The sequence below is a fragment of the Planococcus citri genome, chromosome 4, assembly GCF_950023065.1.
Source record: "Planococcus citri chromosome 4, ihPlaCitr1.1, whole genome shotgun sequence".
NCBI lineage: Eukaryota > Metazoa > Arthropoda > Insecta > Hemiptera > Pseudococcidae > Planococcus > Planococcus citri.
The window spans coordinates 70,305,629-70,321,442 of record NC_088680.1 but is presented as its reverse complement, the minus strand read 5'-3'; the positions used below and the strand labels follow the sequence as shown (position 1 = coordinate 70,321,442).

Sequence of the window (15,814 nt, the reverse complement as noted above, 5' to 3'; positions counted from 1 at the left end):
ACTTTTCCGTTTCCGGCAAAGTCGGTAAAAGCATACATCACCAAAATTGTCAATTTTGGATTTTCAAAAATTCGCCAAAATTCGAAAAATGAACTTGGGCAGCTGAAAATTTGGATTTGGAGGTTTTAGAACATGCTCTTTTCAAAAATCACGGTCCCGTTGAAATCGGAGGCAGACACCTCAAGAGGTTCCCTTGTAAGAAGGATTAGTCAGGATTGAATTTTTGCAGATTTTTAAACAAAATAATTGATCTTCCAAATTGTCAGAAAAAATCACTAGATCTCCATTACACTTTTGAACATCAAATGACTGACTTTGGCATTGAAATGACCAAATTTCACCTTCCCAAATTGATTTTTCGAGTGTTAACGAATTTTCAAAAATTCAAAATGACCAATTTTGGCGATTTACTGATGTGTTTTCAAAAAAAAAAAAAGTTTCCTCGGTGAAAATAACGAAAATTAGTTTCTAAACTAATAACAAGTTCCTCGAATCAAAATTCGATATTTTTTGTGATTTAGAAACCTCCAACGTAATTTTCAATTTCTCCACGAATTTCAGAATTTCTTCCGAATGCTAGGAAATGGACAGCTAAAAATCGAGTTGTGGCTCATTTTCGATTTGTTCGAAGGGCATAAATAAACATTTGATCTGATGATCTCCAGAAAGACACCTCGAACGCGCTTTTGAACAAGTAAAAAAATTAAAAATGACATAAAATGTTTGATCCTAAGAAAGAATGGTTACATCTTGTCTGAATCCCCCCTCCCATCCCATTCCACCATACCAAACCATTTTGAAGCCTCCAGCTCGATTTTCGATTCCTCTAGAATGTGTGAAAATTAATTTGAGTTGCTAAAAATCGAGTTCTGATTCAATTTTGACGTACTTCAACGAGTTATTACATCTGTCTCAATTTCCAGGCAGAGATCTCAAGTGCGTTTTTATTTGGACCGCATCATTTATGAGGGGAAAAAAGATTCAAAAAATCATAAATTTTCTATTCGTAAGGGAATTTTTACAATTTGCAGAAATAACCAATATCTCGACTATCTTACCATTTCGAGCCATTTCAGAGCCTCCAAAGCTACATATTTTCGATTCCTTCAACATTTAAAAATTTTTTTAGAAGGCGCTAAAATTAATTTGGGCAGCTAAAAATCGAGTTTATCGCTCACAAAAGAACCTCTCAGGTGTCCACCCCTCTGGACTCGAACGGAACCACACGATTTTTGGAAAAACGTACCTACCTACGTGATCTTTGAAACCCCTTTAGCTTCGAAAATTTGTTTTTCGATTTTTGGCGAATTTGTGAAAATTCAAAATCAACAATTTTCAACAATTCGTGATTTTTTTTTGAAAAATGTAGGTAAGTACCTGTGTAAAAATGTTGGAAATTATCCTGAAACTAAAATTAATTCCTCCCCCCCCCCCCTCAGCTCCGTCACGTAAGTCTCTACCACGATTTTCGATTTTTCCAGAACACGTGGAAATCAATTTGGGCAACTAAAAATGGAGTTGCGCCGTTTTATCGGCCTCTCTAAAGAGCTTATCCACATTCGAGCCAACTTCCAGATGGACACATAAAATATGTGTTTTTTTTCAAAAAATTTATATGCAAGGAAAAAATTTATGAAATCTGAATTTTTCTATTGACTTGGAAATTTGCACGAATGACTGCATCTTGTTTAAAATCAACCCATCGAGTCCACATTTCACTATTTCAAGGCATTTTGGAGCCTCCAGCACGATTTTCAATTCCTCCAAAATTTTTAATTTCTCCAAAAGTCATGAAAATCAATTTGGGCAGCTAAAAATTGAGTTGTGACTTATTCCGACATTTTTAAAAGCTTTATTTTACATTTGAAATGATTCTCTACAGACATCTCGAATGCTTTTTTTTTTTTTGACTAACATATTTTGTAAGAAAGAAAATCAACAAATCAAAGAATTTCTACTCGAAGGGAGAATCTTGAAATTTTCACGAATGGCTTTATTTTGTCTAAAACAACCCCTCACCCCTTCATTTCGCCAATTCGAGCAATTCTATGACGATTCATAATTTATATTTTTTTTTTAAATAAAAAATGCATGCCAATTCAGGTATGATGAAAATTACTTCTAAATATTAATTTTTAAAAAAATTGAATTTTAATTTTTATATTACTCCTCCCGAACCAAATTTTACCATTTCTGGTCATTCTGGAGCCTCCAGAGTGATTTTCGATTTTTACAGAATTTCAAAATTTCTCCACAAGACGTGTAAGTAAGTAAATCTATTTGGACGCCTAAAAATCGAGTAGTGAAGTTTTAGCTAGGAAATTAGGAAAAATATAGATAGACCAGTTTAACATGAAAGGTCGAGAATGAGTCGAAATTCAATTTTTAGCTGTCCGAATTAATTTCCACACCTTGCGTAGAGTCGGAAACCGCACCTATGGCTTCAGAGTGCCTCGAAATTGTGAAATGTGGACTTGGTGGGGAGGGAGGAGGGGGAAGATTTGGTAAATTTAAGAATTTTTCTTCATAAATTTTTTTTCAATTTTTTTGAATAGGTACCTACTTATTTTTTTTCAGAAAATATGTTGATAAAAAAAACTCACTCCAGGTGTCCGACAGAACTTTAGCCTAAATGTGAACCAACTCGTTGAATGGGTCGAGAATAAGCCACGAAACTCGGTTCGAGGGAGTCGATGGTTGTTTTTGGCCCAATTTTCATTATTTCTACTAAATAATTTCATTAATAGGTAACTATAGTAACTATCTATCCTCTGTTTTCCTTGAAAAATCATAAATCATCAAAAATAGTGATTTCTGAATTTTCACGATGTCGCGAAAAATCAATTTGGGAAGCTGAAATATTCAGACCTTGCTTTTTCCAAAAAATGGTGGCCCCGTTCAATTCGGAGACGGACCCCTCGAGTCAAGGTTCCTTTATGAGATTCATCGAAGCATTCTGAATTGAAATTTCATTGATAAAATCCTACGTGAGAACAATGACACGAGTATGAGACCCTGTTTCACAATGTTGCAATCCCTCAATTTTAATGATCGGTTACAGAACTAAACAGATATTCGCAATTGAATCGACTACCTGTATAAATTAATAACATATTTCATCACGATTGTAACCTGTATTCATTTTATCAATTTTCAGGGAGGCAGATGTTCGGGTACATTTGAGCTGCAAATCTTGGAAATTGAAAACCTTCGCGGCGAAGTATCTGGAGGCGAATGCTGTGGAAGTGGGTCTCGGCTTCGTGTATCGCGTGGCGGAGCTAGCGGGAGCAGTGGCACTTCTTCGGCCGATAAAGAAGACACCTCATCCTCGACGACTGCTTGCACAGTCGCATGCCGGACATTTTTTAAAGTCTGTTTGAAGGAGTATCAAAACAATATGTCAGCAACGTCCGACTCGTGTTCGTACGGCAACACTTCTAGTCCTGTGTTAGGAGCCAACTCCTTCACATTAGCTGATCCGGATCGAGCGAACGGAAAATTAATCATACGCTTCAAATTCAGTTGGACGGTAAGAAGCTCTTTAATTTTCATACCTATACGTCTTTTAAGGCCCAATATTCATCTAGACAAGTACGCAATTTTCAAAGAACGAAAAACAAAACGCACGATTTTTTCAATTTACCAAAATACCAAAAAAAAAGTAGGTAGGTAATTCGTCGTTTCGGCTTTTTTTCTAATGATTATTTCGTTCTTATTTTTTTTCTCGTAAATAAATTTTGTTCGTTTTTTTTTTGTCTTCTTCTGCTGTTTCTATATACCGATTCGATTCTCCTCTTCTTTTTACGCTGCTATACTGTTGAAAAAAGGTAGACATGCACCAGAGGGACTATTATCGTGTCTCAGCTTGGACACCTACCGCAGCAGCGCGACGGCAGGGTATAATCGGCAATCGTGGAACGCTCACTATTTCTTAATTGGGTTCGAAATATAGGAGAAGAACGTTTCTCCGGATACATTTCAAATCGAATTACTCCGCTCGTAAATTAACGAATTCCTTCTTATTTTTTACCGCGCGACTAGTCTTTCCAAGTTTTTTTCTCTTTTTCTTTATTTTTTTTTCTACTCTTCTTTTTCTATACCATCGAATATGTAGTATGTATTTCCAATGCTTTTCGTATTATTAACAACGTGTACGTAGGTATATAATACTTATGCTTTGCTCTCTGGCGCAATAAGCTATAGGTGGGGGGGGGGGGGGAGGTATCTAGACATAGACTTTCAGTGCAAGGGAAACTCTATCTGAATGTTGCAGACCTTGTTGCCAAAACTCAATGTCGAAATATAGTAAACAAAATAAAACACAAAACCCCTGGAACCATTAATCGAGTTTTAATTTATTGCTCGCACGAGGGAACCTTTCCAACTCACACGTTTCGATCTCAACGAAACAAATAGTCCGGCATATGACAATAGGAGTAATCGCACCCCCCCCCCCCCCGATCCTCCGGGGCAACTTTTTCTTTAAAAGGGACATCCTAAGGAACATTTTAAAGCAAACTTGCCCAAAAAAGAGTTGGCCTTACTTACAAAATGGCGGCCATTTTGATTGACAGGACAGCCGAAATCGGAGATTTTGCGTTTCAACAACGGACTTGCACGAAATTTTTCAAACCTTACAAAGGTAGATCGAAAGATCATGCAAAAATTTATCACCTGTCAAAATTTCAAGTGCTAAAGTGCGTTTTTCGATTTTTGGTGAATTTTTGAAAATCCAATTCAGGCAAAAATGAGGGAAAAAAATCAAAATTTTGCCAAATTGACCAAGTAAGCTGAAATTTGGGATATACCCTATTTTCGACATGCCAAATCGATTGGAAACGGTTACAACCCGTTTTCAGCAGTTCTGGCGCCTCCAGCAGATTTTTGAAACTCGAAATTCCCACAAAATTCCATCAAATTGGAGTTGGAAAGCTAAAATTTATTCTAAAAACTAATTTCAATACGCTACGAAGTACTGCAGGTGAATTTCAAGTCGTTTTGGAGCCTCCAGCGACTTTTTGAAAATTCTTAAAGCCTCCAGCAGATTTTTGAAACTTGAAATTCTTACAAAATTTCATCAAATGGAGATGGAAAGCTGAAATTTACTCTACACTCCAATTTTAACACCCTCTGAAGACGACTTCAGGTGGATTCAAGTCATTTTAGAGCTTCCAGCAACTTTTTTGAAAATTACTGGAGCCTCCAGTAGATTTTTAAAACTTGAAATTTCCCCAAAATTTCATCAAACTGAGATGGAGGGTCGAAATTCATTCAGCAAACTAACTTCAATACGCCACGAAGTTGACTTCTGGTGGATTTCAAGTCGTTTTGGAGCCTCCAGCGACTTTTTGAGAGGTTGTATGACGTTTTTTGGAAAATTTGAAATTTCCTAAAAGTAGCTGGAAGCTTCAAAACCATTTGAAATCACCTTGTAGTCTGCGAAGTAAATTTCAACTTGCCAACTCCATTTGATAAATTAATGTTGCGGGAATTTCAAGTTTCAAAAATCTGATGGAGGCTTTAGGAATTTTCAAAAAGTCGCTGGAGGCTCCAAAACTACTCGAAATTTACCTGCAGTACTTCGTAGCGTTTTGAAATTAGTTTTTTGAATAAATTTCAGCTTTACAACTCCAATTTGATGGAATGTTGTGGGAATTTCGAGTTTCAAAAATCTGCTGGAGGCTCCAGAACTGCTCAAAACGGGTTGAAACCATTTCCAATCGATTTGACATGTCAAAAATAGGGTATATCCTAAATTTTAGCTTTCTTGGTTAATTTGGTAAAATTTTGATTTTTCCCTTCATTTTTGGCCTAAATTCGATTTTCAAAAATTCACCAAAAATCGAAAAACGCACTTTAGCACTTGAAATTTTGACAGGTGATAAATTTTTGCATGATCTTTCGATCTATCTTTGTAAAGTTTGAAAAAGTTCGTGCAAGTTCTATGTTAAAACGCAAAATCTGCGATTTCGGCTGACCTGTCAATCAAAATGGCCGCCATTTTGTAAGTAAGGCCAACTTTTTTTTTGGGAAGTCTGCTGTAAAATGTTCCTTAGGATGTCCCCTTCGAGAAAACAGTGGTTCCCGAGGATCGGCGGGGGGATGTGCAAGTACTCCTATTGTCATATGCCGAACTAGAGAGCACGTTTCAACCCCCTCCCCCCCCCCCCATAAATCAAATTTTTGGGACCAGAGTTCATTTTTCGGATGTATTTTTGACGAATTTTTGAAAATTTGAAAAATTGAAAAAAGTTATTTATATTAAGATTTGGAATGAAAATATATATTTCGTGCGTCTTTTTTCTTCTTTTTTCATTTTTTTTAGAAATAGAGTAAAAAAAAGCTCAATTTTGAAAAATTGAAAAAAAAACTACCTTAAAGGCAATTTTTAAACTTTTTTATGAAATAAAATTTTTTTGGAGCAAAATGAATCTATTTTCGCTTTGAAAATTTGATTTTTTGTCACTTTTTCTAGAATTATTTACAAATCGCTCAAAAGTTCACTGATTTTTCGTCAACCACCTAAAATGGTCAGCTGGATCAGGAGAGCATGTTTCAACCCCCCCCCCGGCCATATATCAAATTTCAGGGGCAATGTTCATTTTTTGGATTTCTGGCAAATTTTGGAAAATTTGAAAAATTCAAAAAAAAATGTTTTAAAGGCGATTTTTGAACTTTTTTTTATGAAGTTAGATTTTTTTTAGAGCAAAATGAACCGATTCTTGCTTTGAAAATTTGATTTTTACAAATCGATCAAAAATTCATTTTTAAATAATTCACCTTCCAGGAATTTTTCGTTAACTATTTGAAACGATCGAGAGGACGCCAAATACATACCTAAGCAATGACCAAACTTACAGGTCCTAAAATTCATTTTTAGTCCTTCCAGGGCCATTTGAAATTTTTGGAGAAAATCAAAAAATCGCTGGAGGTTCCAGAATGACTCAAAACTAGTAGTTTTTGATGTTTGGTAGTCGAATTGAAGAAATTACTCGTATTTGAATTTGTTCACATTTGCTCAAAAAAATCATACTTTGTGATAAAGTTTGAAAATGGCTTTCGAATCTGCGGTATTCTAAAATTTTTTATATTTTTAAAAATCCTTCAAAAATGAACTGTAGCCACTGAAATTTGGCTTACAAGGGCTTCAGGACACGCTTTTTCGATCTGTCTTGGTTTCCTTCAAATCGAAGAGTGGTATCTCAAAAGGCGCCCTCGTAATTATCCGCATTGGATGCAAATAATTCAAAAATCAGATCAGCAATAAAAATAATGAATAAAATTTTTTGTGTGTTAAGTGGGGGGAGGGGGGGGGGGTCGGTCGGTGAGGATGGAACACAGCTTTCTGAGTTAAAAATAGGTAGATGAAATTTCACCATTCTTATGCTCTTATGCTCTTTAAAAATGAATTCTGCCTATACATGAGCAATGGCCACACCAATAACGAAATCAAATCAATACTTTACGAACAATTGCCAATTCACTTTCGAAATAACCCATCAGAAAGGCCATAGGGCTCGCCTCTCATAAAATATTTCATTTTATATATATTCGTGATATCGTGAACTTCGCGCGGTATAAAACAACACCCAGTGAAACAACAACAACAACAACAACAAAAACACGATAGCATCGACTATTAATTAAACCATCTACTTTTAATATAAAAACGGATCTCATCAATGGTTCCCAAAACAAAGACCGCAGGCACATTATAGATCGCGATCGCGAATCTTTCTCACCTCATTACCTACTCTACCCTCTCTATTTATTATAATAGGTTCGCGTTCTCTATACGCACTCATATCTCGCCAGTCGCTACTTGGGAACCGGTTGCTGATGCACAGCTAAATATTACACAGTTTGAGGGTGTGAAGGCGGAGACGAATACGAGAAATTTTAATTATAAAAATAAATTTCCCCAATTGTAACAACCTATATATATACATAGGTATAGGTAGAATCGCCTACACGTGTATTTCTCTCGGGATAATAATCCCATACCCAGTAAGTAATGTGTATCCTTTCGGGAAAAAATGCCGCATTCTTCGAAGGGTTCTTTTTTTATATTTATTTAATTAGATTTCACGTGGGGCGGGTATATCAACAGGTTCTCAGATCGGCTCGTTCTGACACACCATTTCACTCACCTGTATATCGTAGGTATAGGTAAAGGTATACTGGATCTTGAAAAAATGATCAACCACTGATAAGATAACACGTTACCGGGCGTAACCATATATTGCGTTCGATCGATCAACATTGTACAAAAGTCGATTTTATCATGCTAGAGGGGGTGGTGAAGGAGGGTTGTGTTGTGTTGTCTGTGGAATGAGTGACATGTATATAAAACTTGGAGATGTTTCAATGATGTTTTAGTGAAGGAGAAGGAGAAGGAGAAAAGACGTGAAGGATCGTAGAGAAATAATGAAGAGGAGGAAAGAATAAGGATTAGAAAAAGATACAGGATTCTTGAAACGTTTGGTGGAGAGCATCGGGTTATTGACCTATATTTGAATAATTTTGAGGACTAAAAGAACATTTTTGAATTAAGCTAAGTTAAATAGTAAGAACATGAAAAAATACACCATCATCCAATATTTCAAGTGCTTGAGAGCATTTTTCGAGTTTTGGTGAATTTTTGAAAATCTTTAGGCCAAACATGGAAAAATTAAAATAATAATCACAGGGTATCTTTGAGGGGCCAAAAAGAGAATTTCACAGCTGAAAAAAATTCCCTCAGCTCTCCTCCCTTTCCCCTTCAATTCTTCACAATATTGACCAAAAATGTTTAAATCTCTGCGGTATACAGAGGGACTGGGGGGAGGGGCAATCCATGGAAATTTTTTCAATTTTTTTTGCACTATTTTTTAGCTAAAAGTCACATTTAACCGTATGAACTTCACTACCAATTTTGAATAAACAAAAATAAATATATCCTAGAATTTGACGAAATTGGCGAAGAAATGTACTTCGAGTAATAGTCCGGCATATGACAATAGGAGTAATTGCGCCCACCCCTCCCCCCCCGCCGATTCTCCTGGACAACTTTTTTCTATAAGGGGACATCCTAAGGAACATTTTAAAGCAAACATGCCAAAAAAAAAGTTGGCCTTACTTACAAAATGGCGGTCATTTTGATTGACTGGTCTGCCGAAATCGCAGATTTTGCGTTTCAATATAGGACTTGCACGAACTTTTTCAAACTTTACAAAGGTAGATGGAAAGATCATGTAAAAATTAATCACCTGTCAAAATTTCAAGTGCTAAAGTGCGTTTTTCGATTTTTGGTGAATTTTTGAAAATCCTGGGAAAAAATCAAAATTATACCAAATTGACCAAGAAAGCTAAAATTTGGGATATACCCTATTTTTGACATGTCAAATCGATTGGAAATGGTTTCAACCCGTTTTGAGCAGTTCTGGGGCCTCCAGCAGATTTTTGAAACTCGAAATTCCCACAAAATTCCACCAAATTGGAGTTGTAAAGCTGAAATTTATTCTAAAAACTAATTTCAATACGCTACGAAGTAGTGCAGGCAAATTTCAAGTCGTTTTGGAGCCACCAGCAGATTTTTGAAACTTCAAATTTTCAAAAATTACATCAAATGGAGATGGAAAGCTGAAATTTACTCGACACTCCAATTTTAACACCCTCTGAAGACGACTTCAGGTGGGTTCAAGTCATTTTAGAGCCTCCAGCGACTTTTTTGAAGATTACCGGGGCCTCCAGCAGATTTTTGAAACTTGAAAGTTGAAATTCCCGCAACATTACTTTATCAAATGGAATTGGCAAGTTGAAATTTACTTTGCAGACTACATGGTGATTTCAAACGGTTTTGAAGCTTCCACCTACTTTTAAAAAATTTCAATTTTCCGAAAAACGCCATACAACCTTTCAAAAAGTCGCTGGAGGCTCCAAAACGACTTGAAATCCACCAGCAGTCAACTTCGTAGCGCATTGAAATTAGTTTGCAGAATGAATTTCGACTCTTCATCTCAGTTTGATGAAATTTTGGGGAAATTGCAAGTTTCAAAAACCTACTGGAGGTGCCAGTAATTTTCAAAAAAGTCGCTAGAGGCTCTAAAACGACTCGAAATTCACCTGCAGTACTTTGTAGCGCATTGAAATTAGTTTTTAGAATAAATTTAAGCTTTACAGCTTCAATTTGATAGAATTTTGTGGGAATTTCGAGTTTCAAAAATCTGCTGGAGGCTCCATGAACTGCTCAAAACGGGTTGAAACCGTTTCCAATCGATTCGGCAGGTCAAAAATAGGGTATATCCCAGATTTCAGCTTTCTTGGTCAATTTGGTAAAATTTTGATTTTTTCCCTCATTTTTGGCCTAAATTGGATTTTCAAAAATTCACCAAAAATCGAAAAACGCACTATAGCAATTGAAATTTTGACAGGTGATGAATTTGTTCATGATCTTTCGATCTACCTTTGTAAAATTTGAAAAATTTTGTTCAAGTCCTATGTTGAAACGCAAAATCTGCAATTTCCGCTGACCTGTCAATCAAAATGGCCGCCATTTTGTAAGTAAGGCCAACTTTTTTTTTGGAAAGTTTGCTTTAAAATGTTCCTTAGGATGTCCCCTTGAAGAAAAAAGTTGTCCCGGTGGATCGGCGGGGGGGGGGGGGGTGCAATTACTCCTATTGTCATATGCCGGACTATAAGAGACTCCAGAAAAATTTTGAACCTAAATCCTCAAAAAATTGTTTTTTATACTTTCGACCTTGACCAGTCATTTAAAAAAATTTGAAAAAAATACCAAAAATACTATCTATTGCTTAAGGTCGGAATTTTGGCGAAAAAAATCTAGCCTGCACCTTTAGTTTCGGAGCAATAACAGTTTGATTTGGGGGGGGGGCTTTTTGGCTAGAGAACAGTGCAAAAAACTGTAAAAAAAATTCCATGGATTAGTCCGCAGTCCACCTGTAGGCACACCACACAAATTTAAAAATTATGGTCAACATGGTGAAGAATCAAAATTTTTTAGTGAAAAAACACGTTTTTCCACATGGGGAGGGGGAAGGAGGGCTGGGCGAATTTTTTTAGTTTTTTTAAATTATTTTTTGGCTCTTCCAAGGTATCCTGTGAATATTTTCAAAATCTGAGCCAAGGGCCGATTCACTCATTACAACCCTATCGAGGTACCCTTTACCTAGAAATCTGAGCATACACTTTATTTTCAACCCCCTCTCTCCTCCCTCCCCTCCTTCCTTCCTTCCTTCCCTCCCTCCCTCCCTCCCTCCCAGAAAACCCAAATCCGAATATTTTCAAGTGATTTCAAAGGCATTTCATGTTACATCTGAAAACTTGGTTCTTCTATCTCAGTTTATTTTTGAAGAGCTCTGCTTGAAACCCCACCATTCCAGAAAATTTCCTAGTGAAAATTTCGAATATGATTTCGTTGACCAGATTACAACCTCCATCGACCATCCAAAGCAAACATCGCATCGCATTCCATAGATTGTACTCTTTGTGACATAATGTGAAAGCTTTATACGTAGGCGGTCAAATTCACCGAAAAAGAAGAACGAAAAAAACAACACTCACGATCGCGCGCGATTTCCTCGTCGATATCAACTAGTTCGATCACGTGCCAACTTTCCATCGTCTTCACGTTCTGCGATGAATATAGAGAAGAAAAATTGCTGAAAATAGTTTTTAAAATTCGTGAAAAGTCCGATAATTCGTGTAACACGACGAAAGATGTGGGTATACCATATAGTGAAGTCGTATAAGTATAATTCGTGAGTCAATTGATGTCGTGTAGAGTGTACAGTCGAGCACATCGTATACCTTACCTATCATCACATCGTAGATCGTATAGGTATGGTACTTCCATATCTATACGCAATCCAAATATGTGTAAGTAGACGTAAGCTATACAGTACGTTCCATTAATGACCTAGGTAATATACCCGAGTAGGTAGCTGGTAGCGCTAGCGATATCTTATAGGCTATACCTATAGGTACTTTTTAAGTTACATCTGTCGACTTGTTGCATCGCTGGCTGGGGTAAGAAGAAAAAAAGCCCGAGAGAGTGAAACGATCGCAAATGATAAGATAAGACATCGCGCTTTTACTTAATTAAGACCTCGCCGTTATAGATTTACTCGCCACAGTATGTGTACGTCTACGTACGTAAGTAAACGTGAAGTGGTGCAGGTACAAGTACACGAAGAAGCTGATGAATGAGCAGATCTGTTCATTGGACGTATTTGTATTTACTGTATACGGCTACCAAGTACAATATTCTCTTTAACCTACTGCTGACAGCAGACCATGTTATTTCTTATCGCAACATCTAATTGTATCTGTTGTTGGATGTTTGAACGCGGCGGCGGTGACAAAATCAGCTTCAGCTTTTATTCTGTATGGTGCAATTGGCATCTTTATACGTGCCGTTTGCAGATCCGTACGTCCTTCTTCGAATTAACATTTTAATTGAAATCAGCGTTTAATCGTCGTCGTTCTTCTATACGTAGCTGTTGTCCATTTGCATAAGAGTACCTAGTTTACTTTTTGAAACGAATATGTTTTTTGTGCAGGGAGTCTTCAACGCTCGGAATATCCATAAAATAAAGTTTCTTGCTAGGGGACCCTTTTTGAACTCGTACTTTTTGATTTGGAAAAAAATGCTAAAAGAGGCACACATTTGTTGCCCTCCTGGCGCATAACTCTTTTTATGTGACTGGCCAAGTAATTGTCTCTCGTACACTGAAAGAAATCACACAGTCAGTTTTTTGACTCGGCCCTATTCCCGATGCTTTCATTTTGTGTCTTGCAATGAGAGAGAAGATTTTACTTTTTTTTGGATAGGTAAGTAGGCACATACTTACTCTTTCAAATTTTCTGTAGGTATCTGGTTTTAAAATGTTACTGTTGGTCAAGACATCCCCTGTAAGAAAATTTTGGTGGATAGAATTCCTGGACACAGTTTCGAACCATTTTGAACATTTCTAGAGCCTCCAGCGAATTTTATGAAAATTAAAATTTCTACAAAATTTTATTCAATGAAATTGTGAAGCTGAACTTAACGTTAGGTATACCCCAATTTTCAACATTTTGAGTCGGTTGAAAAGCACCAATCGCCTTCATATGTGCCAAAGTTGATTTAGACGGTTTTATTACAGTACTTTTTGAAAATCTATATGGCTGGACCGCTGGAGGCTCCACAACCTCTCAAATTCACCTTCAATATGATCAAAACGTTAAAATTTAGGATGTATATACTTATAAGGCAAATTCGAGCTTTTCAACTTCATTGGATAAAATTTTGAGGAAATTTCAAGTTTCAAAAATCTGTTGGAAGCTCCAGAACTATTCAAAACCGTTCTCAAATTTCAGCTGTGCAGTCTTCGTTCTTGCGTTCGCAGCTCCTCTAGATGAGATGGCGTACATCTGATTATATCTGTTAATATCAATCAGTTTCTAACGTATTTGATAGTTTAGCAGCTCTGATCATCTTCTCCCTCTTATCGTTTTTCCTTGGATTTTTCCCTGTACCGCTAGCATAGAAATACTGTTTTCTCATATTTTGTACGTGCAATACTTAAACTTCATTTTCCTGTTTTTGATATCAATCTGCTGGTACTTTCCGTTCTTCCCCTACTCTTGCTAGAACTTCTGCTTTGGTGATAAAGTCCTTCCATGAAATGTTCAGTTGCCTTTGGTAGCCACATCTCATTTCATTTTCACATTCCCTACTGATGGTCCATATTTCACAGGAATGCTTCAGAACAGTCCATACGTAGTATTGCATAATTCTCTTCCTCAGACTTAGATTCATCGTTCAACTTCCAAGCACATTGATGAGACAATTGGTTTTGATTTGCCTTCTAATCTCACAAATATTATCCTCTCTGATTTTGGAATTATGACACTGATTTTATCACTGATTCTGGTATGTATCAGTATAGGTACTAACACTGTGTTCATGTTTATCCTTTCTAGTGAAAATCACTTTGTAATCTTCAACTGCCCAAATCTTGCGTAGCACAAGGAATGCCAAAGTCGATGGAAAGGACAAGATTTCTAATCCGTCACTTGTCAACACGACATATATCGACACCAATGTCAATATGTCAATACATTACAAGTGAGAAGTTGATATCAAAATCGACTGTCGTCTCCCTTCATTTTTTGTCTCGACAAGGTCTCGACATTGGTGTCATTTTTTTGAGTGTAAAAGAGGCAAATTTTGATTGAAAATGTGCCCAAAACTCTTTTTTTGATTCAAGTAAAATTATTCTCTAAAAAATTTCACCCTAAAAAATTTTTTTGAAAGAAAAAAATTTGAACCCAGGTTGCCACTGTCCTACTCGCTTCTGTCACATTCTCTAACCACTAGACCATTGCCGCTGTTGAGTGGAGAGGCCTTAAATGAATATTCAGTCCATTTTTTGTCGACTCCGACATCGACAAATGAGTTGGCAACACCTCAAAATTTCTAATAATATTTTATCGTCGTCATCGTTTCTTTATAAGCGGTGGGCCTGTTGGCCTGTCTGCTGAGGTGTGGAACCTGTTGAGGATGAGCCTGAGGTATCAGTGAGTTTCCTCCTTGGTCTCCCTCTGCTTCTTTTCCCCATTGGTGTATATTGGAGAGCCAGTTTTGGTGATCTTGTTTCCTCCATCCTATTGACACGATTTCTTTTGTTTATTTCTGCTTCCTTGGCTGCATATCCTCTTACATTCCAGTTTCCAAATTTGTATTTGCTTTTGTTTGCATGTGTTTTTATTTTAACCAGGGTTCACCTCCACCAGGGATCCCATAGTTCCATCCATTTCCTGTTGTTTGCATATTTTGAGTAAGGTTGATTTTTGTCCGACTTGGTTACCAGCCATGCCAGATATATCACGGTGATAGGGCTGCTATCTAGGCTCCTGCGCTTGCCTGATCCTCTTTTAGTTGCCTTTTACGACAGGCAGAGGGTACCATAAGGATATTCTTAACCCGTCCCTAAACAGGGGGAAAATATTTTATAGATCTTGTAATCGACATCAACTTCCTCACAATATTAACCAGATGGTTGATGTTGATTACAAGATCTACACGAGTATCTACTCAATGACAACATTTTGTAGATACTTTTGTAGACCCTATAATTGATATTGAAATTCAGGTTGTCTTGTTGATGCCAACATTGATGACAATTATTAGGATCGCGTTGACCAAGCATGCATATACCTACAGCACATTTATGTACGTACGTATATTGTCCTTATATACCTATACATACGAAAAAAGAAACACGTATTTGAAATAAGAAGAAAAATTTAACTTGCTAACCTAGATCAACAAAAGTAACTATACAAGACCAAAATTTTGTAGATGCTTTAGTCGATCTTAAGTATAGTCGACATCAACTTTGGATCAACAAGACAACCTGAATTTCGATATCGATCATGAAGTCTACAAAGGTATCTACAATATACAGTAGGCGCCGCTTAATGTGATCGGGTTGGGACCGAGTGGTTGCTATTCTATTAACAGAATTATTCCAATAAACTAAGAATTAAAAAAAGATGATTTATTGAAAGAAATGTTCATAATGGTACTTAAAAACATATAAAAAGGTGGAAAAATTTCGGCAAAAAGCAAGAATGACAATTTTGGCAAAAAGCAGATTTTTATTGGCAAAAACATTGTACTTTTAATTGCAAGAATTTTCTTAAAAAGCAAAAATGTGGGAATTTTGGGAATTATTGGCAAAGTAATGAGACTTCTTCGTAATTTTTTCTTCGAAAAATGTAAGAAGTTTTTTGCATTTTTTAGGTAAAAGAACGACATTTTTTTTGC

General features: G+C 36.5%; 1 protein-coding gene across 1 annotated transcript in view; it reads left to right on the top strand.

Moving 5' to 3' along the window:
• The window catches only part of LOC135842900 (protein jagged-2-like), a 166,986-nt gene that overhangs the window by 36,994 nt on the left and 114,178 nt on the right, over positions 1 to 15,814 (top strand). Inside the window, exon 2 of the mRNA XM_065360581.1 lies at positions 3,158 to 3,529. Within this exon, the coding sequence (XP_065216653.1) occupies positions 3,158 to 3,529 (372 nt within the window). The remainder of the gene's footprint in view (positions 1 to 3,157; positions 3,530 to 15,814) is intronic.